We start from the raw sequence: 26154 nt of genomic DNA on the forward strand, positions 1-26154 counted from the left end.
GACAATGAACTACACTAAGAGCTACAATCTACTCGCTAATTTGAGAGAGAGAACTGGGAACCTCTTATCTCCAAGATCCACAATGACTTAAGATCCTACTAAGCTTCCCCAATATGAATGTGGTCGAGTTCGATCTCTTAATCTCACAATTAGTTGAACATTTATTTTCGAACACTAATTTATTTATTTATTTTCGGTCACCTCCCTAATAGGAAACTCTAATAAGTTAATTAATATTAATATGGTAACTCAATTTTAATTATAAAAAAAAGGGAATTGATTTATACCCTAAATTTTGAGGGTTGTATCACTTGAAATAACAAATTAATAATTGTATGAATTACAACTATAAAATTAAGATTTATATATCTATTTTAAAATTAATTTTTATACGTGTAAAAAAAAATTAATTGTAATATAATAGACCATTTAATAATAATTAAAAAAAGGAGTGGAAAAAAAAAAAAAAAAAAATTGGACCGACGCGCGGGATTGGACTTTAACATCTCCCCGCGTGGGAAAAATGGCGCTGGGGTTGAGGGCGCTGCGATTCGACGAACGGCGACTCAGCACTGCGTGACAACCAAGCTACTTCTACTTCCACCCCAAATCCTACCTTCCCTCGCCGCCCGTTTCCACTTCCACCAGAAACCCCCTTCTTACCTCTCTCTCTCTCTCTCTCTCTCTCCCCTTCTCTTTTACACTTTCAAGAATTTTCTCCGGCAGCCCAGAGTCGGCGCTGTAAGGCTTTCAAATGGCGGATTCTGTTGTCCAATCTAGTCGATCGAGGGACCTCGATAAGCTCCTTCTTAGGCCCGGTAACCTCATCGGCGCCAATTTCGAGCCCGGTTCCCAAGTGGGTACTTCTTCTCTCCGACATTTTATCAAATACCTTGTGCTCAATACATGGTCTGCAATCGTCTTACGACTAAGTTGATTTGTATTACAGTTGAGGGATGACCTTCAACAGTATGTGAAAGTGCTGGTCATAGGAGCTGGAGGGTTGGGCTGCGAGCTCCTGAAGGACTTGGCTTTGTCGGGTTTCCGGAATCTGGAAGTAATCGACATGGATCGCATTGAAGTTACTAATCTCAATCGTCAGTTTCTCTTCAGGTTCCAACTAATTTCTTGGTTCTTTATGAATCTTTGGAGTTCTATTCGTAGTGTTCTTTTAAATTTTGAACAACCGGGGCCTGTGGGGTGGCTATAGAATAGAACCTTTACAGTTTGTAGGGTGAATACTGTGCTGTAATGAATTGAAAATTGACCTCTATTTTCAAGTTACATCCATTATTGACTGATGATATCTATATTTATGTTTGTTAAGTGTAAAGGTTTCACCTGTTCTAGGAATTCGATGGGTCGAATGTTCTTAACCAAAGCATGGTGCTTAAATAGATTTTCCTCAGAGAAAGTTCTTTTCAGGACATTTTCTTGATACGATATGATTTGATCTTGGGCTCATTGAGGAAATCACTTTCTCATATGTGCATTTGCATATGGCTTTACAATAGTCATTTGATTAACTATGGCTGTCAGGAGAATGACTCTATGTAACATTGTAGGCTTGATGATGTTGGTAAGCCAAAAGCTGAGGTAGCTGCAAAACGTGTTATGGAGAGAGTTAGTGGTGTCAATATTGTGTGGCATTTTTGTCGGATTGAGGACAAAGAAATTGAATTTTACAACGATTTTCACATAATTGCACTTGGTCTAGATTCCATTGAAGCTCGAAGTTACATCAATTCTGTCGCTTGTAGCTTCCTCGGTATGCTATTCTCGTACTTGCTACATTTTACTAATGTCTCTTCACCATCTTGTGTTTGGTAAATTTTAATGTTATGTCGATGATGAATGCAAACTTCATGTCCTTCATTTTCTCTTTGTAACATCTAGAGTACGATTCTGATGATAATCCGTTAGAAGAAACAATTAAACCAATGGTAGATGGTGGAACTGAAGGCTTCAAGGGGCATGCAAGGGTAATTTTACCAGGGGTCACGCCATGCTTCGAGTGTACCATCTGGCTTTTTCCACCTCAAGTAAAGTTCCCTTTATGTACTCTAGCAGAAACTCCTAGAACTGCTGCTCATTGTATCGAGTATGCGCACCTAATTAAATGGGACGAGGTAATGCATTAGTTACCATGCTTTTCATTGATGATTGTGAATGTATCCCTTCGAATTACCCAATACTTTTTCTTTTAGGTTCATAGCGGCAAAGCTTTTGATCCGGATGATTCAGAACATATGAAATGGGTTTACAGTGAGGTACATAAATTCCTGTAAGATCTGAGAATTCTTTTCAATTCGTGATTTTAAACGTCTAATTTATCTTCCCACATCTATAGGCTGTTAAGAGAGCCGAGCTTTTTGGCATACCGGGAGTTACATATTCACTAACTCAGGTACATATTAGTGTGGGAATGTTCACATTAGTGAACTGATACGTCGATTATATTTTATCAGAACTCGTGATTGTTCTTTTAGTAAGAACATATTATCTGCTTGCATTTTTTTTTAAGCTACTCACTCTTTGTTGTTACGAATGCACCTACTGATTTACATTTTCTAAGCAATTTTTAGGGTGTTGTGAAGAATATCATCCCTGCTATTGCTTCCACCAATGCAATTATATCAGCTGCATGTACACTGGAAACGTTGAAGATCGTATCGGGATGCAGCAAAACGCTATCCAACTACTTAACGTGTGTACTGTTTTCTTCAAACATCTAACAATTCCTTTTCATATTTTTTGTAACATGGGTTTAATAATAATTTGTGGTGCAACTTAATAATGTTTTTTCTTTATTCATACTCGTAACTATATAGGTAGATAACATGTCAAGCTGCATTGGGACATTTTGATTTATTCTGTGCAGCATTCTTCGAGTACTAAAGTCATAATCCAGCAGTGTGGTTTATGTTATGATTGCTATCTGTTCACCTTTTCATTTGTTTTTGGTTCTTGTTATGATCTGAAAGTTATTTGGTTCTCATCCATCCTTCTTGAATTGATAAGTCATTCAATGCCTTGTCCATATACTAAACAATTTTGGGTTCTTTCCATTATTTACATTTGACTTCTTTTAGATTCGAATTCTAGCCTTTTATAGCCATCAATCTGTTCTTTCTATCTTTTGGAAGTTGAAATTAGGATTTCGAGTGAATTACACGATTTTCAATGCATTACTTGCTTTATCATATATCCTGGCTGAATTTCTAATACGCAGTAACATTTTTCCATTATTCCTTATATTTGTGGTCTTACTTTACGAGTGCATTGAATTTAATGCCAAGTGATCCTTTTCCAGATATAATGGTGCAGAAGGTCTCCACACTAAAGTGACAGAGTTTGTAAAAGACAAGGACTGTCTTGTTTGTGGTCCAGGTGTTCTTATTGAGCTGGATTCTTCGATCTCTTTACAAAAGGTCGGTTATTTAGCTTATGCAAACATTTCGTTAATTTCAGATGTTGAGAAATCTTGTAAATCCTTCATGACGTTACTCCCACTTTTTGCATGAAACAGTTCATTGAACTTCTAGAAGATCATCCCAAGCTCTTGTTATCGAAGGCAAGTGTCACGCATCGAGGGAAGAATCTATACATGCAGGCACCTCCTGTACTTGAAGAGATGACCAGATCAAATTTGAGTGTTCCACTTTTTGACTTGATGGGTAAAGTTTTGAAAGATGTAGTCCATGTCACTGGTGTAGCTTCTAAGAATGATAAGAAAACTTCCTGTCTCCGAAAATTACGTGTGGCGTTTAAGGGGGTTGACGGTGTTACGGATATGGACACTGCAGGTGGGGCTTAATACTACATTACATTTTTATCTCCAAATTTGAGTCATATGGCTCTCTCTTCCCCCTCTAATGAATGGAAAAAGGTTGATGTGGGGTCGGATCCATTCCCATTTGTACAATTTTTTTTCTTCCTGAAAAGAACATTAGAGCTGTGAATCTGTTGCCAGAGACTACTGATGTATTGCACAATGATTTACTTCTTTCATCCTTCTACTTCAAGCTACTATGTGACTATTAACTGCTAACAGTGATTAAGACTTGACATAGTGGATATTTTTTTGAAGATTTCCTTGTCATTTGTAATTAGTATCAGCTTTAGCTTGGAAAAATGGGTAGCATGGTTGTTGCTGCTGCTTGTCTTTGAATAATGATACCAATCCTCATGCTTTATGTAAATGTTTATAATGAATTCTTTCACCAGCTGCTGATCCCATATCTGATTGATTTGCTTTCTGAAGACAGGTAATGTTCTTGAAACCAAGAGCTTTACTAATGCTGAATGTTTTTAATGATATAGTAGAAAGAAAGAACCCTTTGACAGGTAATGGTCTAGCAATTACCCCGAGATGAGGCCTCCAATCACGAAGAAAGTTGGGAAGCAAACATGGAGGGGCCCTCTACCAGCTAGCAAAACGAGTGAATATGTAGAATCCTACTACCATGATTAATACTTTAGAGCTTTGCTCATTGGGGTTCACTCTAAAGCGGATGAACATAGTGATATGGATATCAATGAGCCTCTGCACTATGTCGTGTTCATTCGATTATCTCGAAAGCTGACTGTAGAGGAGATCTGATTCCCCTTCTCTTAAGCTTGACCATAAAAGGATTTAAGTTTATGTTTGTTTGTATAGTGACTTTGTTTGCAGGCTTGCGTAGGCTTTACCAAAATCTAAATACAGATCACAGTCGTTGTTTTATTGATCATGAGCCAAACATCCCTTAATTGTTTTTTTTTATGTTCCCTGACACCACAAATGCAAGTGGCCCCTCGAAAGAGATATCCATCCACCGACTCCTAGAACTAATGGTCTCAAACAACACACAGATGCACGGATGAGTACCTATGACAGTTAGGCTGCAATCTAGTTCAAGTTGAGAGCCAGATAGATCTTCTCCCACAATATAGATCATTTATTGCCTTTTTGAATACATGAGATCAGATCTAAGTCGTATTATGAAACAGACTAATGGGATTTGCTTTGATGAACAGGAAATCCATTAAGAGATGCTCTGCTACAGAAACCCAAGTGCGCAGAAGATTCAAGGCAATCTCCTTGGCTTGGAGATGGCGATTGGTTGCCGGCAACTGATCCTCATCTTTTCCCCAACTGGATAACACCATGTTAATGATTCTTGTGGGGTATTTGAACTTTAGACAGATTGGCCAGCTGTGGGCAATGACCCACCATCTCACATGCTCAGCCAATGTGGTTTAAACTCACCCATCACTCCCTTTTTCCCTCTCCTAAATTCTATATATCCTCACCTGAAAGAGAGAGAGAGAGAGATGAAAAGGAAAAAAGTAATTATCTCTTTAGTTCTTTTACTAACAGAGACACCCACCCAGCAAGCTAACTCTCTGTTATTGCAGTTCCGAGTTTAGACAAACATGGAGGTAGCTTTGGAATTTGAAGATGATTTGTTCTTTGCTGATTTGAGCAGACAGCTTTCTCTTCTTCTCATGGATGACAACGAAGACCCTCTCCCTCATCCACATGTTTCTCTTCAGGTACACTTCCTTTTCCCAACATTTATATAGCTTAGCGATGGAGATGGGATTTAGTATTTTCAAATTTTCAATCACTTGGGTATTTCTCTCTGTTGGATTATATTTCTCTGTTTTGGCTGTGTAATCCAATAAGATCGATCAATTTGCAGGCTCTGTCTCATGGAGGGCACCACCCCACACGGCCACTGGCAGGGCATGAACATGCCACCATAGCCTACAGCAGCGTAAGCAAGGGCACCGGCGTGTTCATCCCAAGGTCCCTGCAGCCTGCAAGAAAACAGAGGCGTGGAAGAAACAATAACATGAAGCCAAACCGACAGTTTCAAATCAATATTGATGTGAACTCACAAGCATCTTCCAACAACCATTTGATGCGTCCTAAAAAGGGTTAAGGATTCGAAGAATTTGAGGAAAAGGGTATCAGAATTCAGATTAAAGAAATAATTCTGTCACCAAGTATTAAGTTAATGGTGATGGCTGTACATGGAAGAAGAAGAAGAAGAAGAAGCCATAGTATTAGACTGTTAATCACTGGGTTTTAAATTGGTTTATGTGGTTCATTGGAAGGTTAATTAACCTAAGGTTTGTAAGCCTCCTCCCCTCCCTTAGTGAAAAATTTATGGTTGTTCTAATAATAATAATATGCCACTTTCATTCTCTCTCTGTTTTGTTTTGGAGAGAGAGAGAGAGAGAGAGAGAGAGAGAGGTGCCTTGAAACATGCTCTGTTTTGTTGATCTGAATCACAAACAGAATCATCAGACTCTGCAAAAGCTGAGATGAGTTGAATTCATGTTTTGAAGAATATGGCCTTAACTGGCATCCCTGCAATGGCACATGAGGAGGCTTTCATGCTTCAATAGCTGTCTGGATCTTTGTTGCAGAGAAAGCTAAAGTTCTCTAAAACATATTCACACTGAAACAGAGGAGAGAGAGAAAGAGATTTCTGAAGCTTTTTGGATTCTGTAATTATTTTTTTGAATCTGAAGTACACCAAAATGATGTGTGTATTATGAGGGAAGGATTAGTGAAAATGGCTTTCAAATTATACTCACTAACTAGAAAAAAAAAACTCTTATTTAAGTTTTTTAAGTTGGGTTAGTTCGAATTGTTCTTATTAAGTTTTATTTGTAATAAATATTTTGAAACGTGACTTAAGCTTAGGGAAGAACTACAATTAAACCCTTATTAGTGGGTAGGTCTTTGAAATCTTGCTTTATAGGGCTAAAGATTGAATTTCTATATATTTAATTTGAAAAGTGGAGGAAACCCATAAAAAGTATATGTCTTCTAATTTTGGTGAAAATGAAAGTCAAGAATAATATATTACAATTTATAATGCATTGAATATATAACCAAATTTCAAATACTCTTTAAAATATCAGTCATATCATCACCTTTAATCAATCAATTTTCCTAGATGTTGACATAACCCCACCACTATTATTTTATGTTACTATAATTTTTTTTTTTTTTTTGTTTATTTTCTTTATAAATTAATTATCGACCCAATTATTTTTCATTAATATTTTTCTTGTTTTTTTTTTTCTTTTTCTTTTCGGAATTTGAAATGTTAATCTAGGTGGGATGGAAAAGATGAGAGAATCAATTTTAATGAAAATATTTGGATTTTTTTTAATCTTTTCATTAAAATATTTTTTTTCTTAAGTCGGATAGTCTCGTAAAAAGATAATCTTTCCTTTAATTGTTTGTCTTTTAAAGATATGATCTCCCAGTAGCTGGAGAGTCTCCTATGTATCCAATACAATAAAATCAAGTGACGATTTTGTCTCCACCACAAGAAAATTATCTCTACAAGATAACGGCCTTGTNTTTTTTTTTTTTTTTTTTTTTTTTTTTTTTTTTTTGTTTTTTCTTTGTTTTAAATACATAATTTAGTGGTTGATTCCATGCCATTGGAGTGAAAGGGGATTAACACCGTCCTACTTTTAAGGGATAAGAGCATGTCTTGTGGTACCACTGGGGACAAGAATTCTCCAGTCCCCAAGCATATCCTTCACGCTCAAGGGTTTCTTTTTCATATCACTTCTTAAGGTTATTATACTAATATTGTGGATAATAAACACTTCAAATAGAAAGACCATAATTAGTCTATTTCTTTGGTGAAGTTGAAGATTCCTCGATGTCGTTTTCGAAGTGGAGGGATTTAAATTTTAGATAAGATTCTTTGTATGGACTTATCCTAGTTAAGATAAGCACTAAAAATCCCCCCTTTTTTTTATGGTACCATTCATCTCCTCTGGCAGATTAGGCAATATCTATATATAATCTCCTTCCTTCGTCATAGCTTATTTCGACTTATTAAAGATTGAAGTTTTTTAAAAGGGTCGGTCTCAATTTTGTGATTTTGATTTAGCTAAATCTCAAAGATGCATGGTCTAAGGAAATGACTTGAAAGGTCTAATCAATTATGAACAAATTTTGGAATAAAAGAAGAAAATATACGATTTGGGTAATTCAATTGAACACGTTTTTTATTTAAAGATTCGTTCATTTAAATAAGAACGCATTTTTAAGAGAAGTGTTTTTCAACCGAAATATTCATAAGTTGGCGATGTTCATACCAACCAAAAAGTAAAAAGTACTTTAACATAAGAGTTCAACTAGTGGGTTGGGAGGATTCCAACATGCCATAACTTTGAGTGATTTTTAAATAGAAAGAGGGGAATAACTTGGGTATCATTTTGTAAAGCAATCTCTAATTTTTTTTAGGAAATTTTTGGAACTAAATTTAAGATTTATTAAAATTCAACATTTGAAATTACATAACTAAAATTAAACAAGATGTCGGTACTGAAATACTATTATAACAAAAAAGTTATGCATGAAAATGATAACATCCTAAATCAACCATAGAACTTGGAAATAAATTCAAATTAGTTGAAAATTTAATGGAAATGAATAAGATAGGTTTTATAATTCTTGAATTAAAGTTTGCTTTCCTTCACTTTCTTGGGCTGTGATTCTTAGAAGGGAAGTATGTAGCTACATGGCATACTGAAGGCATAAAAAACTTCCCAAGTGAGCCACCCAGCAATCCTAATGGCACTAATAAGGAGGTTGTGCTAAATGATGGGCAGCAAACTTATGGATCTTGGTGCTTGTGAATGTCATTGACAAGCGACCCTGGAAGAATTTTGGAACCTCATCATGCTAGCCATTATTCTACCTACTTTGATGTCCTACTTTGTCTTACCAGAATGCCATCGACTATCTTCATCAAGGCAAAAAGATGGGTAGGCTTTAGGAAATCATTTTCGTGGTTACCAAACTTATAACATGAGAAGAGAGGAAGCACTCTTTTTTCTATGATCAGCTGGTTGCTTAGACCAATGTTTTCTAAACCTCAAGGGGCACTAAAGCACAATAGCCCTCCACGAGGCACAAGCAAAAAGTGCAGGCTTTTTTACGAGACAAAGAAAAGAATAGAAAAATGTATATAGATTTTTAATATATGAACATAAATAGAGATTTTATTCGAGATCATAAGAATATTCATGCATTCCCTCATTAAAAAATAAAAATAAAAATACAAACTCACACCAGGCTTTAGAACAGAATGATCATAATCTTAGAGACAGAGCAAAGAGGGGTCATTTACCTCGATATGTTATATGCCCTCAGCTTGGAATGGTCGTTGTGCTGAAGAAGAATCACATCCATAGATATATTTTGTTGTTACATCTCCTCTGCATTCTTATTAAACATTAACGAAAGAAATAATACAAATCAATAAAGGATCGACATGTTCATCAACGAGGGATAAACATGTTTATTATATAACCAAACCATCTTCAATTACTGCATTTTTTGAGATGATGGTAATGCCAGAACGTATGTAGAAGCCTTCTGAAGATCTATCCGCCTCTTGTACGCCCTGCAATATGTTTCCAGTAATACATAATTCATTCATTTCGAGGTCAATTGAAATCTCATTGGTTTTACGAATGCAACAAATCCCTTTTTTACTCTATGGTAACGGTACCTCTGAATTGGCAATGACCACGTTCTTTCCAATTCTAGCGTTCTTGTCAATAATGCAGTCCCTGCACATAATATTTATATCAACAATGAGGAATGAGAAAAGCAGGCTCAAAAATATGTTTGGTTGTGGCGTTCATACTTTATTTTTGAATTTTCTCCTATTCCTATTGGTACTCTTCCTTCAGCTAACAAAGATGCAACTTCAGCTTCAGTTTCATAGTAATCTGCTCCAAGCATCACAGTGTCCTGCATTTTGCATTTCATCACAAATCACTCCGTTAAGAAAAAACTTATGTTTTGCAAAGGACTGAATTCAACTCCTTAGTTTGATTATCACTTGCAAAAGTTCCATGAGATGCATACTTTCAAGTGCACGTTAGAGTTAATTCTGGACCGAATGCCGATGACACTGTGCTCTATAAAGCAACTGCTTAAGAAGCTTCCATGTGAGATGATAGAATCTACGATCTGCAAAGGACCCAAATATTATCTCAACATAAAGAGCAAAGAAAAATTGTCACACCAGAAAAATGCTCAGCCGTTGTTAATAACTGGTTTCTTTTCTCCAATGCCAAATGCAGTGTTATTTTAGGGCCAAATACAGCATATTTCGTTAAAAAATGGAGGTTTTTATTAGAGTTTATGATTTTATAATAGAGATTTAGACGACCGCAGAATACTACTGACCTTGCTCTGGTCAATCTTTGAGGGTGGCAAGTTTCTTCTTGAAGTAAACATCGGTTTTGCAGCATCATAGAAGCTAAACCTTGGTGGCTGAAAGGTATATGCAAACAAGCAAGAATAACAATAAAAAACGGTCAAACTACAATTCGAATAACTTGAGAAAAGTCCTAAAGGATGTGAGAGAGAGAGAGAGAGAATAGCAAATTTTAAATGGAAAGTGTTTAGTTGCCTAACTTGCTCTGTCAGGGCAAGGTTCGCTTCAAAGAAGGATCTAATTGTCCCAATGTCTTCCCAGTAATCATTGAAGAGATAAGCCTTTATAAAGTATTCTTTGGCTGAGGCAGGGATTATCTCAGATCCAAAGTCATTAGCAGTTGGAAAGCGCCATCTGACTTGAACAAATTCAAGCAAAGTCTATACTTCGTGTTGAACAAAATCCTTTGAGTTTGTATAAAATTACTAGATTCATAAATAGCATTAGATGCACAATACCTTAAAAGATTTAGAAGTATCTCCTTCTTAAAGACGTACACTCCCATGGAAGCAATATATGGCTTCTTCTGAGCCTCTTCTTTTGACAGTCCCAAAATGGTTGTATCTACCGCCTTCAATATGAATGGAAATGATAAAGTTTAGGTTCATCAGAACAATCATTTTAAGTTCCTCCACCCATTTGAAATTTCTAGTGAAGGAAATTTTGAATGTTACCATGGCCTTCAGGTCCTCTCCTTTAGGCTTTTCACTGAATGAAAGTATCCTTCCTTTGTCGTCTATCTTCATTAGACCAAAGTCTGAGGCTCGGCTATAATACAAGGTAATGAGATTTTTAAAAATTTGCAGGAGTATAATTAGACACTCTTCTGCTTTCGATTAAAAAAACATAAATTTGAAGAAAAGATGCACTTTCCTTTCGTTGCACATTTCTGTAATTTTTTGAACCTTAAGACTTAGATACTCGAGTGTTTGCGAACAGAAAAAGGTTTGAACTGATTGCATGATCAAGATCTGTGGGGCCTTCAGGATCAATGATTTTTTAGCTAACCGTCCGAAAGAGAAACATCAAGTTGTCACTCACCTATCATCCATTGGAAGACAAGAAAGAGTGATATCTGCACCACTTTGCCTATGATTCTGCCAATGTAAAGAAGATACATTAAAACTGAATGTAACGACAGATGAAAAATGGTTTCTTAAGTGCATTTACATCCTTACCTGAACAAAATCCATGTAGTCCATTCTGTACAAGTGATCTCCAGACAGAATCAACACATCTTCAATATTCTTGCTTCTGGCGTCCTGCAGCAGGCAAGGCTTATTACTATCTCAGTCCTTAGGTGAAGGCCTGTTTTCTATGTCAGATATGACCCCAAGGAAAGTTAATACGTATTTAACCCAATTTTTCCTTTCATCACTTACTGTATATGGAACAACCAAATGTCACAATCATTTCTTTATATGCTTCTCCATATCAATATCTTACATCATTATGTTATTAGATAAGGTTTCTTGTGTACCTCAAAGAGCCAGTGGAATTGTCGTACGGCATCTGCTGTCCCTTGAAACCAATTTTTACCTGCCACCCCTGGCGTTTGGGTGGCTGCAAGAACCTGATATGTAGCTGAAACCTTAAGTCATATTTTGCTTTGGGAATATAATTGTGGATATATGATCCGCTTAATTCTTGAGGGACATGTTTTAAGTGAAGGAAACGTACCTCAACAAAGCCATCTCCAAAGGTGACTCCACCACTGTAATTGTAAGCTCGAGCAAGATGCCTATTCAATGACGCTGAATTGAACTGAGTGAGGATATAAACTTTGTTGATTCCACTGTTGATACAGTTGCTCATTGGCACGTCAATCAGCCTATACGCTCCTGCAATTGGAACCTGTAACGGAAAATCATAAGAAAGCACAGAGCAGCCAATATAACAAAATCACATATGGATATATGAAAATAAAATGTCACTGATTCCAATCATCTAAACTAAATGAACCTGAAGAGGGAAAAATAACTGGACCTCAATTGATTTCACAGTGGCTTGCAATTACAATACTTCAATGATAAATAGCAGTAAGAAAAATTGAGTTTAGCAGGGAAAACTTACAGCAGGTTTGGCACGCCGCTTGGTGAGGGGGAATAGACGAGTTCCAGCTCCTCCTCCCAGAATGATTGCAACCACAGTCCGAGGGTCCCTTTTTTCCGTATCTATTTCTCTCAACTAAACAAAGTCACAAGCAGCAACACATTAACTGTTGTCCCAGATCATTTTGAGAGTGAATTATACACAATATTTCCCTACTAGTAAGAGATAGAAAGCAGGGTGAGTTTCTGATATCACTCCTCCCAATTAATCAATACTTTTGAAGGGGTCTCACTTAGGAATGGGGGAAACAAAAGATTGTGACGGTCTAAAAATTATTCAGTCCGTTGATTCACTTCCCAATGGTATATTTTGAGTTTGTTCAAATATATATAAATATATACACAGGTCAGGTTAAGTCCAAATTGCAGCACGTTGTTAGATTCAACTGGAATCAGAAGGCGTAGAGTCCTGAACAAAGAATCGAATGATCTAAGGTCATAGTAGATGGTAACCACATAAATCGCACTGGTTACTAATTCTAAAGGTAGAAGGCTAGACATTAGCATCCTAATTAGCAGTCTTCTCTAAAGTTCAAACCATATCTTGGAGACTTACGCCCTAGGAAAATTTATCGAAATACAGAGACAGACCATCACCAACACGGAGCCATTGCATTTCAAAATGTGGACAAACAAACTAAATCAATGCGAAGCAACGAAGGTGTAGTTTCAAATCTCCGCAAAATTACCGAAACAACAAAGTTCACACCGCAATAAAAACAAAACAAATCTGGACAAGTTCAAACTCTAATGTTCCATATCGTATATAGAAGATTAAAATACTTCTCAGCAGAGTTCTCAACATTACCGCAGCGTCGCCAATGGCTACATTAGTGGTAAGAGACATACAAACACGTCGCCCAACACTCTTAGCAGCAGCGCCTACTCGTTTCGACTCCTTGACCTTGAGCTTCATTCCCATGAACTCGCCATTGGCAAACTCCACAGACCTCAACTTCCTCCCGACCACCACCGCAGCCGCACGTGCATCCCGCACATGCGCGGCGGCCGATAAGGCAATCCGACAGTCGGCAGAGACCGCCATTTTTCGATATCTCGGAAATGGAGGACCGATTCGAAACTGCTAGAAGCTTAGACGTTGCAGAAGAAAGTTACGCATCGAGTGAGGAGTGCTCACATGGACTGCATGGGACCTGGAAAGAACAGGACCATGTTATCCTTTATGAATTTCAACCACTAATTCAGATTGGCGGTAGATGGAAACTCCATCACACCCGCTCGTTTCATATCGAATTACGACCGATATCAAAAATTTATTTACTCATTTTTTAAATCCGAAAATGATTCGTACAAAAGAGTTAGTATTCCTCACTTATAAAATCATTCCCTAAATTAGTCGAGTGAGACTTTGTTCATCCAACATCAATATCTACGGAATAAATATAAAAATATTATCACCCAATCAAAAAATACAGACAAATAGAATTGGGATAGAAAGTTCAATATTCATTCATATTCACAATATTTAAATATATTTTATAAATAATATATTCTCCAAATATTAATTTATTATGAATATGTTCGCACTAAATTTTGACATTTTAAAAAGAAAAAAAAAATTAAACATTAAATAATTATTACGAAATATTCATAGTAGCAATTTTATTAAATTATTATTATTGACATTTATACAGGTGATCACTAATATCGTACGAGTTTCTTTTGCTACCAAACATGTTAAACTTTAGACTGTCATTTTGTAATAATAATGCCGGCGCAAGTAAATTTTTTACTTTTGACTTACAAAACTAAAATAAACTACGGTAATTTCACTAGTGGGTACTTTAATTAAACTGGTTCCCATTCAAACCACTTACATCATGATCCGAAACTTTTGACTTGCATTTTATATAATAATTTAAAATTATATATTATCGCTTCAATCGTGCTCCTAAATATTAAATTATACTTAATTTTAGACCCGTGTATAAGGAAAGGTCGAATTCCACACTTTTTTCTCGAGTAACTCGTAATTAGGTCGTGTAATTTACCCGTCTAATTTTTTATTTTTTATTTTAATAATTATAATATTATAATAGTAGAGGTTAAAAAAAGAAAATAATTATTTAAAAAAAATAAATAAATAAAAGTTGAAGAAAAAGTAGGTAAAAGCTTACGTTGGCGGATTCTCCACCAGCTTCCAAAGCGATTCCCGTAAAAGCATGTCAACCAATTGTTTACTTTTATATTTATATAATTATAGTAAAATATTTTAATAATTAAGAATATAAATAAATAAATAAAGAAAATAAGCCTATGGAAACTCCAAGGGACAAACCTGTCTTTCTCCCCAACCTCTTTTTATCCCTTCCCTTCCTAAAGGAACATGGAATCTACTTCCCTTGTCTTCTGTTTCCCACTTTCTCCCTCCCTTTTCAACTCTTTCTTTAATTCAACCGACTCTAACCACCCAAGTCTACCGCTAACAAATATTCTAGTCCGTTACGTATCACCGTCAACTCACAATTTCAAAACGTCTTTATCAGTGAGATGTTTCTACACTGTTATAAACAATGCTTCGTTCTCCTCTTCAACCAATGCGAGACTTTACACCAATAAGAACCGCTCTCGACAACAAAAGGGTTTTGTTTATAATTTTCAATTTGATCTGCATAGTCAACACTTTTCAAAAGTGACCATTAATTTACGACCCACATTCTCGTGTTTTTAAAACCCTATATACTTTATCTATCTTAGTAGTTTATACAACTCATATCATTACACTTAACTTTGCGTCATTATTTTTAATGAAATTATCTACGCACATGGTTGCCTCACTCGTTCTTATTATATATCAAATCAATTAAAAATTAATATTCGTATTAAATTGCTTCCATACGAGTGCGATTTTGAGACGAAGTCTCGTGTTCATAATACTAGTTAAGAAAAACCGACCTAAAACAGTGAAAACTTAAGAAGGTCCCTGTTATCTATCGGTTCGGTTGTGATACTAACGAAAGGGTTAGGGTGATTATGTAATCATCTATTACTACTTTTGAACATTAAATATTTTGTTGCATGGATTGCATAAGATTCCATTATCATATATAAATATTTATTTTTTATTTTTTATTTTTAAAAGAAATAAAATAAAAAGAGAGAGAGAAAATGTGGGAGCAACATGGGGCCAAAAAAGAGGCCTTTTTAAGGTTAATTAATTAACTAATTAACTAATTGATTAATTAATTAATTAATTAATGTGAGAATTGAACTGGATTCTTTGTCTTTGTTGCACTAAAGTATTAGCTTAAATTTCATTAATTAACCCTTAATTAATCCCTAATTAACTCTTTGGCTTTCACGTATGGACAAGCCGTATCACGCATGCAGTAACCCTTTAAGAAAAAAAAAAAAAAAGATTCTCCATTAATAACTAAATAAAAAAATCATGTTTTTTAGTATAAATATTTTTTTTTAAATTGACATAAATTCATAATTTGACAAACCAACCAATGAAATTGAAACACCTCATAAAATCAATGAATTTTTTTTTTTTGAAGTGACATCATATCATTCCCTTATTCCCTTTCAATAATTATTTAAATTTTAAAATTATAACAAATTAATTTAATAATATATATTTATTGTTTACGTTAGATAGTGGAAAGAATCAAATACCATAGCTTCACGTGTATGATCGCATGTTAAGCATATAATTAGCTTTCGAAATCTCAATTTTGGGTATTTTACGCAATATTTTACACTAATTAAGTCTCTCCTCAATCCAATATATTCGAAGCTTCATTAATTAATTCCTTATTTGATACCCTTTTCTTTGGGTTTTGTTTGAAATTTAAAATGATTTTGGAAATGTTGACAAATTTTATAGTAATTTTGAGTACGAGAACGAACCAATGTTAATTAGTTTATGAACATGGGGAACCTAAGTAAATAAGGGGGTGTATGAATGAACTGAGACCACATTTGAATGAGAGTTATATGATAATAGGAATTTCATCGACTTTACTTAGAGCAATTTTATGTTAGGTGACGAGTGAGGACAAAATATACTGGAACAACTTGTGTTGGTCTGTGAAGATAGTTTTCACTCTTAAGAAGGAAAGAGTAGGTAACGTGATCAATGTTAGGGTCAATAGGTGTCCAATTCTTATCTGAATCGACATGGGTCGTAGCAATCATAAGTTACTCTTCTCATCGTCAACTGGTTTTTAGATGAAACTTTTGTTTATTTCATGTGACATTATATATTTATTTATTTATTTAATTTTTTATTTTTCGTAAGGGAAAAAGGCAGGAGGAAATTGAAGATAATAAAAAAAAATTGAGAAAGGGAAGTGGGTGCATATAGAACTTGGGGAGCCAATATTTGACTAGTTGGTGGGTGTAGTCAGCATTGGTGGTGCGGACCCACTCTGGAACCGCTGATATTAGAAGATCTGACGCAAAAGCCACTCCGACATGTCGTTTTGCTTGACGGACTGCCGGAAAAGTATTCATTATTTTATATTTTTTCTTAAAATATTTTTATCCAATAATAGATATTGTCTTAATTAGACAACGTAAGACTATCTCCCAACAATCCTCTCTTTGAACAAAGAAATCATGAAACCTCCTCTAAAACCTATGAAGTCATCGAACAACATCTCCTTAATCGTGGCTCGACTTTTTCTCTGGAGCCCTTAAACAAAGTACACCATTTATTCGACATTTTAATATAATTTTCAAAAATCAAATAATTACGCGAACCCACATGGGTTTTAGGATGAACAACTAGGTAGGAATCCCACACAGCTGCACTAAAAAAAAAAGGGGGCGAATTTAAAATAAGAAAAAGGAAGAACATATGATGTTTCACAGCTGAAACTGGCAGCACATTTGGGGTGGTGGTTTCCTTGAATGGCATAATCCTTTATCATTCTTAGCAAGCTTAAGTGGAAAGGCCCTGTAATATGCAGAGATCTCAAGCTTTGGCAATGTCCTTTAATACTCATGTATATTGCCCATTGTCAGCCCTCCCTCTCAACCCTCCTCACCTGGATCACACATTCATTTCCCTTTTCCATCTATCCGTACCGTTTTATGCCCTCTATTAGTGCCTTCACACATGCATTTGTGGAATCCCTCTAACCCTAAATCACTACCATTGTCCCCTCCGATTTCGACTCCAAAGTACGTGCCACCGATGTTGTTCATAAATCTATTACAAGGGGTCGAACCATCGAACTTTGAAATGATATCATACAGATGAGATTCGAGTCGAATCGACGACAATGTAATTAGAAATATTGAAAAGTGTAGGGACCAGACGTGCAACAAAAGCTATAATTTAATTATTTAAAAAAATAATAAATTAAAAGGAATAATGGGTATTTAGGAAATGAATTTTCAAAGGGGGGGGCTGACATTCTTGTTTGGACTGAAACAAAAGGAAGTGGTGTTGACTCTTTAAAGGCATGTGAATCGTACTCCCAATATTAAATTAAATTTAAAATTAAATATAAATTTAAGAAGAAAATGAGTATTTTTTTTTTTATTTAAATGTTTTTTTTAATAAAATCTAAATAAATGCAGCGAAGGAGAATTAAGGGAAATCACTGTCAGTCAACAAATATTTGGGAGAATCTTTTAATGTTTCCTGCCCTTTTTGTTTTGTTCTCTTTCCTTTGGAAGCTTCTCACACAAAAGCTGGTAATTTTTTGGACCAACATGCCCTTTACTTTTTTTTTTTCCCTCTCATAAATCATATAAATAATATCATATTTTTTTTTTACTCACGATGGTGTTGGGTCATATCGATTGAGAATCAATATGACAAGATGAGATGCTACGTTGTATTAAAAGACTTTTGTCTCGAGTAGAGGTAAGGTCGAACCAAATGACTTGGCCTAGTCTCGTAGAGAATTGAACATGGATGAGTAGGTGGCGTGTGTGATCAAACAAGCTTGGATTTCACACCAGAGATGTTCTTAAGGTTGGTCGTGAGTGTATCAAGATCATGATGCTACTGAAGTTTGGTTTATAAAAGATACCCAAAACTTAGAAAGAATTTCATTTTAACCCACTTGGTATTATTTAACATCAAAATGGTGTGGATTTGTACTGTAAGGTAGTGTTTGGGCGTACTGAGGATTATATAATTAAAGTGGAATGAATAGGCGTGGGCCCCACCACTCACTACCTCCCTCCGCCACTTTTTTGGACTATAAATTCACGCCCGTCTTCCCCAACCCTTCCTCACTTTGTATCCCTCTCATCAACAAAATTTCTTCAACTTCCTTCACTCTCAAAGAATGGCAACAATGGTGTGTCGAAGCCCTCAGCCCTGCGTCGATTCTCAGTTCATCCAAACAACTTGGTCTCTTATGGCCTCCTCACCTCACATCAAATTAAATGCTCAACCTCCTCCGCCTTTCCGATCCGCTTTCAAATCCGTTTTTCTCGATCTCGATTGTGTCGAATCTCTACACGAATGCGACGAATCAAATCGGATTGTTCTCACTCGCAATGCTAATTACTCTGTTCTTCTTTCTTCTAATGGTCCGAAGAAATCCGATTCCCGCGGTGAAGAGAAATCCGCAGTGGCGATTAAGGATTTAGATCCTGACTACGTTCATCCACTCGTTAAGCGCTCTCGCTCCACTCTGAGCGAGAAGAGTCTGGCGCTCTGTACTGAAAATTTAGGAAACGAGACTGGAGCGGATTTTGTCGAGGACGCTATTTTCTCCGATCTGAAAGTCGAACGGTCTCCAACGAGGAAGCGAGTGAAATCGAATGATAATCAAGGTAACAAGAAACTATTTCCACCGCCTTTGACGACAATCGCCGGTGTAGATTCGATTCGCGTACGGTCTTACCGCGAAAACGGAAGGTTGATAATGGAAGCGGTGGAGTCTCCGGCAAGGCTCTCGTATTTCCATGCCGAACGAAGCCATGGCCGCCTTCGACTAAGCATTTTGAAAAGAAGCACTCCGAAATTTGAATCCGAAGAAGAAAGTACGGAAAAAGAAAAAGAAGAAGAAGAAGAAATAAAAAACGACGCCGTTGAAGTAGAGGGCGAGGTAGGTAATTATGAGGAAGATGCGGGGGTAAAAGTGAAAGAAAATGGAAATCTCAGAGGGGCAGAAATCGAAATAGAAAAGCTTGAGAGACCATGCAGGTGCAACGAGGCGGGCGAACATCATAATTTTGACGAAAACAAAAACAACAATGAAATGTTATCATTAACTCGGGAGCCCCTCCCCATTTGGGTCTCTTCTTAATTTTAATTAAAATTATTATTAATGATTTTTAATTTTTGGATGATATTTATTTTCCCTTCTCTTTGTAATCTTTTTTATTTATTTATTAATCCATTTCCACTAATTTCACATCCTTTTACGTAAATATTGTTGGTTTTCATATATCTTAGCCTCACGGTTTTAAAACACGTACTCTTTATAAGTAATATTTTTTTTCGATCCCTGATAGTTTTAAATACGTTAAGATTAATCATTTAGGTCAGAAAAGCTCCTTAAAAATTAAATGATGAGCGATGATATAAAAATAACTATGATTGAATTAATATATGATAATTATTATTTTTTTAAATAAGATATTTTAGAAGTGAGGAACTGAACCATTAAATTTTAAAATGATAATTAATATATTATCCACCAAATTAGGGTCGAATTAAGACGAGTTAATACGTATAAAAAGTATGGTTTTAGTTTATTTAAAGTAATAACAAGTGTACCCATAAAAGTAAGAAAATGGTTGTTGTGGACGCTAACGTAAGCCGGAAATTAATTAGATAAAGGAACCAATCTCATCTGTTTTAGTATTTAGGAATTTTAGATTAAAAAGAAAAGCATAATGACCTAATTTCAAAAACGACAGCATATTTATTTAAAAAATATATATTTTCTTTAATGTTTAGGTCTCATATGTTTCCGATTAAAAAAAATGATTTAATAGACCGAAGAATGTAATGCTTCATTCGAATTCAACACCTAATGATCCTGACATTTTCATGCAAGTAGACTGTGATGTCCCACATTGGTTGAGGAGGAGAACAAACCACAACTTTCTCCTAGTAGACACGTTTTAAAGCCTTGAGGGAAAACCCGAATGGAAAAACCCAAAGAGGACAATATCTACTAGCGGTGGATCTGAATCGTTACATAGACTAACTCACAGATAGACACAGATTCTTTAAGCATATTTCTTAACTTCCGAGTTCTTATGAATAAGTTACTGAAAAAGAAAGTACACTAACTTTCAATTATTTAATGTCTTTCTTAGTTATTGCAATCTTAAATTGATTTCAGTGTATTTATGTACTTATCATTTACTCGAGTATCGCATTAAATGTACTGATGCATACTAATCCACTTGTACGAAGGACACTCGGACACTAGGGAATGAAAGGTCACATGGTCTTTGGTTTGTAAAAACGACCAAAAGGGGAAGTTGGTGTACTGTGGACTGAGACACCACATGCCCTTCTTCATGTCACCGAGGTGGAGCTTCTTCTGCCTTTCAATGCCCTAACCCACCCCCAACCCTCGCCTCACCCATCTCTCACTCTCAATGCAATATAAAGCCATGATGTTGATGTCTAAACCACGTACGTAAAAGTTAATATCTATTTTCTAGGTATCGTTTAAGAATGATTGTTAGTTGTCCACGTACTGCACGTACCCACCATTATTTTTTTTTTTTTTTTTTAACTTTTAAAATATCCAATATTTACTTTAGTCTTTCGTAACGTTTCAATGATATTAGGTAAAACATAGAGACCTGTACAGTAAGAAAGTGACCTAAATTGAATATTGAGAGTCGAACACGGTCACTTATCACTATGGATAAGGTTTGTTTCAAAATTAAAAATTTATTCTCTTTAAAACATGTCACTTATCACTATTTAATATGTAAAGCTTCCGATATTAATAATTTTGTACCAAAAAACTACCTAATTATCAATGATTATTCAACTTCAAACGCTTTTTTTTCTCCATTAAACTTATTTTAAAGTTTTCGGTTAAAATAAGATGAAAAACATGCATAACGTTATTTATGTAAATAGTTTAAGTAAATGATAATAACGATCTTAATTAGCTGTGACAAAAGTTCGATCTTTCATTCTAATAATTTCAAAATTTAAGGATGTTTTTTGAAACATACACGAAATTTATGGGTATTTTGACCAAATTTTATATTATCTCGGTCTTAGTTTTTTTTAAGGTAATATGTTAAAAGCATGTGACGTTTTGATGAATTATTAATCATTAAAATGAGCTGATGGATGCATGCAATTTGTTACGTAAATTAGTTATAAATGTAAAAATATTATATATTTTGGCAAAAAAAGGCGAAACAAAAACCAAAAAGCAGCTGGGGTGTGCCATGTAGAAAGCCAGCAATAATTTTAAAACCATAAAAACGACGTCGTTTTCCTCAAAAGAACTCCATTACCCTGCCAATTGCAATCCCACCCAAACCCCATTTTCTTTGACCTAATCCACCGCATCACCGGTCATCCAATAAGGACCATCCACGTGTACAACTTCGGTTATGTGTTGGATATTTTTTTTTGTATGTTTATTTATTTATATTTTTAATTAAGATGAAATTGTTGTTCCAAAAACAAACACAAAAATTATTCATAAGATTTTTTATTTCTAGAAATATTAAAAAATAAAAATAACCCGCAACAAAAACAAAAAGCCCGACATTATAATCATCAAAAGACAATAGCATGAGATTACGAGATTACGATCAGTGTAATAATCGTGTCTAGTCAAAAGACATATCGAAGTGTGATTTTAGTAAAGATCTTTGTCTCCGTTTATGAAAAGTTGTCTTTGTGAGATAAACAAAGAAACATTTCTTGATAATGGGTCGTAAATTTAAAATAAAAAATAAAAAAACAATAACAATAAATAATAATAATGAGATAAAATTTTGCAGTAGATTCGGTTGTAATTTTCTGGGGAAACAAATGGGATTTTTCAAGATTTTGACGATCTTATTCCAGGCAAATAATGGGCCCGACCGGTCCAATCTGTCACGAACCGGACAACGCATCATAACAACCCTAACGGTCCCCTTTTTGAAATAAAAAATGTATAATCTAATATTAAATTAATTTTTATTAACTTTATATATAATTAAAATGAAATAAATAAATAAACAAACATATAACGCAAAAGAATATATTGGGCTCGGTTAATTCGGCCCACTAGGCCCAACAATTTTAAAATTTTAGCACGTGGGCCGGCCTATTTCAATCATGGGCCAACTGGCCGAATTTGGGCTGGATACAATAGGAAAGCCCAACAGTATATTGGACTGTCGTGTGACTGTCCGAGTTTTCGTAGCTTGGGAAAGTTGGAGACTGGTTTTCAGCTCAAGAAAATCCGGCATTCTGAACCCTGCTAAACCCCTACCACCGGCGGAGGTCTTAAAAGATGGGGAAGAAGAAGCATAAGCGACCGGAATCGGAGTCGGAGGCACTTGACGGAGGCGATTTTGAAGCTCGGCATGAAACTGAGCTCATTAATGGATGCTCTTCTGAGACGAAGAAGAAGAAGAAGAAGAGGAAGAAGCAGAATGTTGAGAATGAGGAAATCGAGGGGGAGAAGAGGAAACCGATTTCAAAACCTACAGTGAGCATGGCAGTATCCGGTTCCATCATTGATAACGCTCAATCCCTTGAGCTTGCCACCAGAGTACGCATTTTCTATTTTATGAGCGAGTGTTTTTCGAGTTCTTCCCCCTTTCCCATGTCCCGTGGAGGATGATATTTGTTATGCCTTCTCTTTGAATGTTTTGATTAGTTCTCTTTTCTCTATGCATCTCTACTACTGAAATGGAGTGATGTGATTAATTATGAAACAACTTATGGACTTCTTTCCAGTTGGCTGGTCAAATCGCTCGAGCGGCAACCATATTCCGAATTGACGAGGTCTCCATCTTTTTCATTTGTTTCATCCTCTTCTTTGCTTCAAATTTTCTAGAACAGTTATTGGCATCATCACTGGAATTGTTCAACTCAGGAAGATAGTTTTTGTATGTATCAGGTGGTGGTATTTGACAGTGGAAGGAGTTCAATGACTGGCTCGGATGTTGCGGCAGCTAACAATTCAGATGAGGATGAAAGTGGCGCTGCTTTTCTTATAAGGATCTTGAAGTATCTTGAGACTCCACAATACTTGAGAAAAGCTCTTTTCCCAAAGCACAACAATTTAAGATTTGTGGTCCGGCCTAAACATTCCTTGGTTGCTTTAATCAAAGAAGTAATATGTTCTGTTTTTCTTCTGACCTTTTTATTGTGAATTTGTTATAGGGGATGTTGCCCCCGCTTGATGCCCCTCACCATTTGCGCAAGCATGAATGGGGTCCCTATCGAGAAGGTAAATTTTGAAATCTCCTTATGGGTTTTCTATAAAATTTGCATCTGAATCTTTGCCCTGCATGTGAGGATATTGTTCCCTTTCTTGTTCCAAGCACACCTTTGAAACTATAGCTTTTAGTTGCATTAATCTCGAGGATCGTCGTCGTACTTTTGAACTTTGGGCTATACAACAATTCCTGGAGATTCATTTTTCTCAATGTATAAGCTTCTCTTTACCGCTTCTCAGAATCTATAAAGATATTGCTAGTGATTTTGTTCATCTTCTGTCTGATAATTTCTTTAATGCTGGAGTAACATAGTTTGGAGAAGTTTTCCATTCCACATTTGCAACTGTCGCTTGAAAAATTCAAGTTTCTTCTATTCATTTTGGAAGACTCTTGAAGATGAGTCTAGGACTGGGACTATATAATTACATGCATATCTATCTGGCTATATCTTTGGATGACTTCTGATTTATTATGTTGCCATCCTCGGCTACTGCCTTCTTTTTTTTTTTTTTCACTTTTCATTTTGGACTTCATTTTGCATGTTAAAATTAGGTGTTACCTTGAAAGAAAGAGCTCCAGATGCTAGAGGAACATTAGTTGATGTTGGTTTGAGTAAGGTAAAGCCAAATTTTCTCGAGTATATAGAATGGAAACACAATTTTTTTCCTACGTTGAGCTTGAGCTATGCTACCTGTTGGTTTTTAGATGAATTGGAAAGTGTACGCTAATTCAATTTCTCTTTGATTTTTTTGAAGTTAAATGCTTCCAACAACCATATTTTACTTAACTGGGTGTAGTTCGTTGGTTTAATAATTTGATTTTAAATTGTGCAGAACGTGGTAGTTGATGAAATACTTGAACCCGGAAGAAGAGTAACAGTTGCTATGGGAACAGATCGCAATTTACTTGCTGGTATTGTCTGATGCTAGTACATATTTGAATAAAATATACAAATGTACAAATTGACAGTTGTTTTAATCCCTGCTAGTCTATAGTAGATGCCTTGATTAGTATTGGCTCTATGCTTGTACTTTTAATGTAATGCTTCAAGCCCACCACTAGCAGATATTGTCCTCCCACCACTAGCAGATATTGTCCTCCCACCACTAGTAGATATTGTCCTCTTTGAGTTTTTCCTTTCGGGCTTTTCCTCAAGGTTTTTAAAATGTCTCTACTAGGGAGAGGTTTCCACACCTTTATAAAGGATGATTCGTTCTTCTCTCCAACCGATGTAGGATCTCACATTTAAAGTGTGCAACACTTATTGATGTCTACAAGTGTTATTTAAAAACTGGTAAAAAGAGAATATGGACACCAAAAATTAGAGTTTTGTAACTTAGCTGCAGTGAAAATACATTATTAGACTATATCTATTAATTGTTTTCCGAAAAACCAATAAACTAGTGACTGCTGGCTAAGCTCGTTCAGCTGTCATCTGCCACAATCCTAGTTCAGTCTCCACTTTCATGCGCACTTAATTGTCGTCATACATGTGTTAGTCATGCTAATGCAAGTTTGTCATAAATGGAAAATGAGTATTTGCTCATGGATTTCAAAATCCTAAACTTCATTTGTCCAGATCTACCCCGCCAGGTTGTCTCATCTTCAAAGCCTGTGGAAGAAGAACTTTACTGGGGTTATAGAGTGCGATATGCTTCTTCTTTGAGTGCAGTTTTTAAGGAGAGTTCATACGAGGTATATGCTTATAACTTTTCGTGAATCTTCTAAAAATTAATATCATTTTCTTCACATTTTATTGCTGTTTTGTTGCAAGGGTGGTTATGATCACTTGATTGGAACCTCAGAGCATGGAACAATAATTAAGTCCTCGGAACTAATACTACCTTCTTTCAGGTATTTTGCTTAAGTCCACCGCCATGTGACCTGGGTAGTTCGGTTTCAAACTGATACCTTTAGCACATGTTGCTCGTTGATTTCTTGTTACCCTTGTGCTAATTAATTGTGTTTAAATATAAAAATGAAATGGTTGTTGTTTTTCTTTTTGTTCCATTTTTCTCGTCATTTACAATGTCATATAACAGAAGTTAGCATCTTTAATGTCTTTGAACTATATTCAGTGGGTTGAACTCAAATCTTGAGAATTTTTACCATAGCTGTACGAATACCCCTTTCATCATAGCCACCAAACTTACAGAAGCATATGCTGGCTTTATTAACATTATAGTTTGTAATGGAAAAATGTGTCTAAGAGGGGCTTTTAAAGAACAGTATTAAAGGCATCTTGCCAATTAAATGTATGGCGAGCCTCTGTTTTATGCATTTTCAACAGACGATGTAAAAAGGTTCCATTTTTTTAAAGAACTTATATGCATTTTCTCACATGAACAATTCTCTGTCCGAGCCAGATTGTTTCAATTGACAAGCATCTTTTCTTTTCTTTTTTTTTTTTTTTTTTTTGT

At 35.5% G+C, this 26154-nt stretch overlaps 5 protein-coding genes across 5 annotated transcripts in view; 4 read left to right on the forward strand and 1 right to left on the reverse strand.

The window, feature by feature from the left end:
- The first annotated feature begins 500 nt into the window (after positions 1 to 500).
- Positions 501 to 4089, forward strand: LOC111791304 (NEDD8-activating enzyme E1 catalytic subunit). The gene is made up of 9 exons (XM_023672595.1): positions 501 to 856; positions 950 to 1113; positions 1566 to 1768; positions 1897 to 2129; positions 2208 to 2270; positions 2351 to 2407; positions 2586 to 2707; positions 3314 to 3431; positions 3530 to 4089. The coding sequence occupies exons 1-9, from the start codon at positions 755 to 757 to the stop codon at positions 3815 to 3817; spliced, it is 1350 nt and encodes a 449-aa protein (XP_023528363.1). The 5' UTR covers positions 501 to 754; the 3' UTR covers positions 3818 to 4089.
- A 655-nt stretch (positions 4090 to 4744) lies between these two features.
- Positions 4745 to 6196, forward strand: LOC111791310. Its single transcript, XM_023672600.1, has 2 exons — positions 4745 to 5538; positions 5688 to 6196. The coding sequence occupies exons 1-2, from the start codon at positions 5419 to 5421 to the stop codon at positions 5928 to 5930; spliced, it is 363 nt and encodes a 120-aa protein (XP_023528368.1). The 5' UTR covers positions 4745 to 5418; the 3' UTR covers positions 5931 to 6196.
- A 2814-nt stretch (positions 6197 to 9010) lies between these two features.
- LOC111791312 (glucose-1-phosphate adenylyltransferase large subunit 3, chloroplastic/amyloplastic) lies at positions 9011 to 13504 on the reverse strand. Its single transcript, XM_023672601.1, has 14 exons — positions 13179 to 13504; positions 12333 to 12446; positions 11940 to 12113; positions 11740 to 11832; positions 11438 to 11521; positions 11301 to 11356; positions 10934 to 11027; positions 10718 to 10830; positions 10460 to 10613; positions 10229 to 10315; positions 9905 to 10009; positions 9681 to 9787; positions 9543 to 9603; positions 9011 to 9434 (listed from the first exon to the last, which is right to left on the reverse strand). The coding sequence occupies exons 1-14, from the start codon at positions 13413 to 13415 to the stop codon at positions 9333 to 9335; spliced, it is 1581 nt and encodes a 526-aa protein (XP_023528369.1). The 5' UTR covers positions 13416 to 13504; the 3' UTR covers positions 9011 to 9332.
- A 5108-nt stretch (positions 13505 to 18612) lies between these two features.
- LOC111791426 (protein FANTASTIC FOUR 3-like) lies at positions 18613 to 19612 on the forward strand. Its single transcript, XM_023672754.1, has one exon. It carries the CDS (start codon positions 18643 to 18645, stop codon positions 19609 to 19611), a length of 969 nt encoding a protein of 322 aa, XP_023528522.1. The 5' UTR covers positions 18613 to 18642; the 3' UTR covers position 19612.
- Positions 19613 to 22712: 3100 nt separating this feature from the next.
- LOC111789783 (putative methyltransferase C9orf114 homolog) overlaps positions 22713 to 26154 on the forward strand; it is a 4392-nt gene continuing 950 nt past the window's right edge. Inside the window, exons 1-8 of the mRNA XM_023670472.1 lie at positions 22713 to 23061; positions 23250 to 23297; positions 23413 to 23589; positions 23679 to 23745; positions 24287 to 24351; positions 24568 to 24646; positions 25314 to 25429; positions 25509 to 25588. Coding sequence (XP_023526240.1) covers positions 22801 to 23061; positions 23250 to 23297; positions 23413 to 23589; positions 23679 to 23745; positions 24287 to 24351; positions 24568 to 24646; positions 25314 to 25429; positions 25509 to 25588 — 893 coding nt within the window. The 5' untranslated portion in view covers positions 22713 to 22800. The remainder of the gene's footprint in view (positions 23062 to 23249; positions 23298 to 23412; positions 23590 to 23678; positions 23746 to 24286; positions 24352 to 24567; positions 24647 to 25313; positions 25430 to 25508; positions 25589 to 26154) is intronic.

The sequence above is a fragment of the Cucurbita pepo genome, chromosome LG03 (assembly GCF_002806865.2).
Source record: "Cucurbita pepo subsp. pepo cultivar mu-cu-16 chromosome LG03, ASM280686v2, whole genome shotgun sequence".
Taxonomy (NCBI): domain Eukaryota; kingdom Viridiplantae; phylum Streptophyta; class Magnoliopsida; order Cucurbitales; family Cucurbitaceae; genus Cucurbita; species Cucurbita pepo.

What these genes read in the sequence shown, in the direction of transcription:
- LOC111791304 (XM_023672595.1), top strand. Translation starts at nt 755, where the DNA reads ATGGCGGATTCTGTTGTCCAATCTAGTCGATCGAGGGACCTCGATAAG. An exon ending in ATTTCGAGCCCGGTTCCCAA is followed by an intron (nt 857 to 949) that starts GTGGGTACTTCT and finishes TTTGTATTACAG; the next exon opens with TTGAGGGATGACCTTCAACA. An exon ending in ACGCTATCCAACTACTTAAC is followed by an intron (nt 2,708 to 3,313) that starts GTGTGTACTGTT and finishes ATCCTTTTCCAG; the next exon opens with ATATAATGGTGCAGAAGGTC.
- LOC111791310 (XM_023672600.1), top strand. Translation starts at nt 5,419, where the DNA reads ATGGAGGTAGCTTTGGAATTTGAAGATGATTTGTTCTTTGCTGATTTG. An exon ending in ATCCACATGTTTCTCTTCAG is followed by an intron (nt 5,539 to 5,687) that starts GTACACTTCCTT and finishes ATCAATTTGCAG; the next exon opens with GCTCTGTCTCATGGAGGGCA.
- LOC111791312 (XM_023672601.1), bottom strand. Translation starts at nt 13,415, where the DNA reads ATGGCGGTCTCTGCCGACTGTCGGATTGCCTTATCGGCCGCCGCGCAT. An exon ending in ACTACATGGATTTTGTTCAG is followed by an intron (nt 11,357 to 11,437) that starts GTAAGGATGTAA and finishes TTACATTGGCAG; the next exon opens with AATCATAGGCAAAGTGGTGC. An exon ending in ACTCTAACGTGCACTTGAAA is followed by an intron (nt 9,788 to 9,904) that starts GTATGCATCTCA and finishes TGCAAAATGCAG; the next exon opens with GACACTGTGATGCTTGGAGC.
- LOC111791426 (XM_023672754.1), top strand. Translation starts at nt 18,643, where the DNA reads ATGGCAACAATGGTGTGTCGAAGCCCTCAGCCCTGCGTCGATTCTCAG.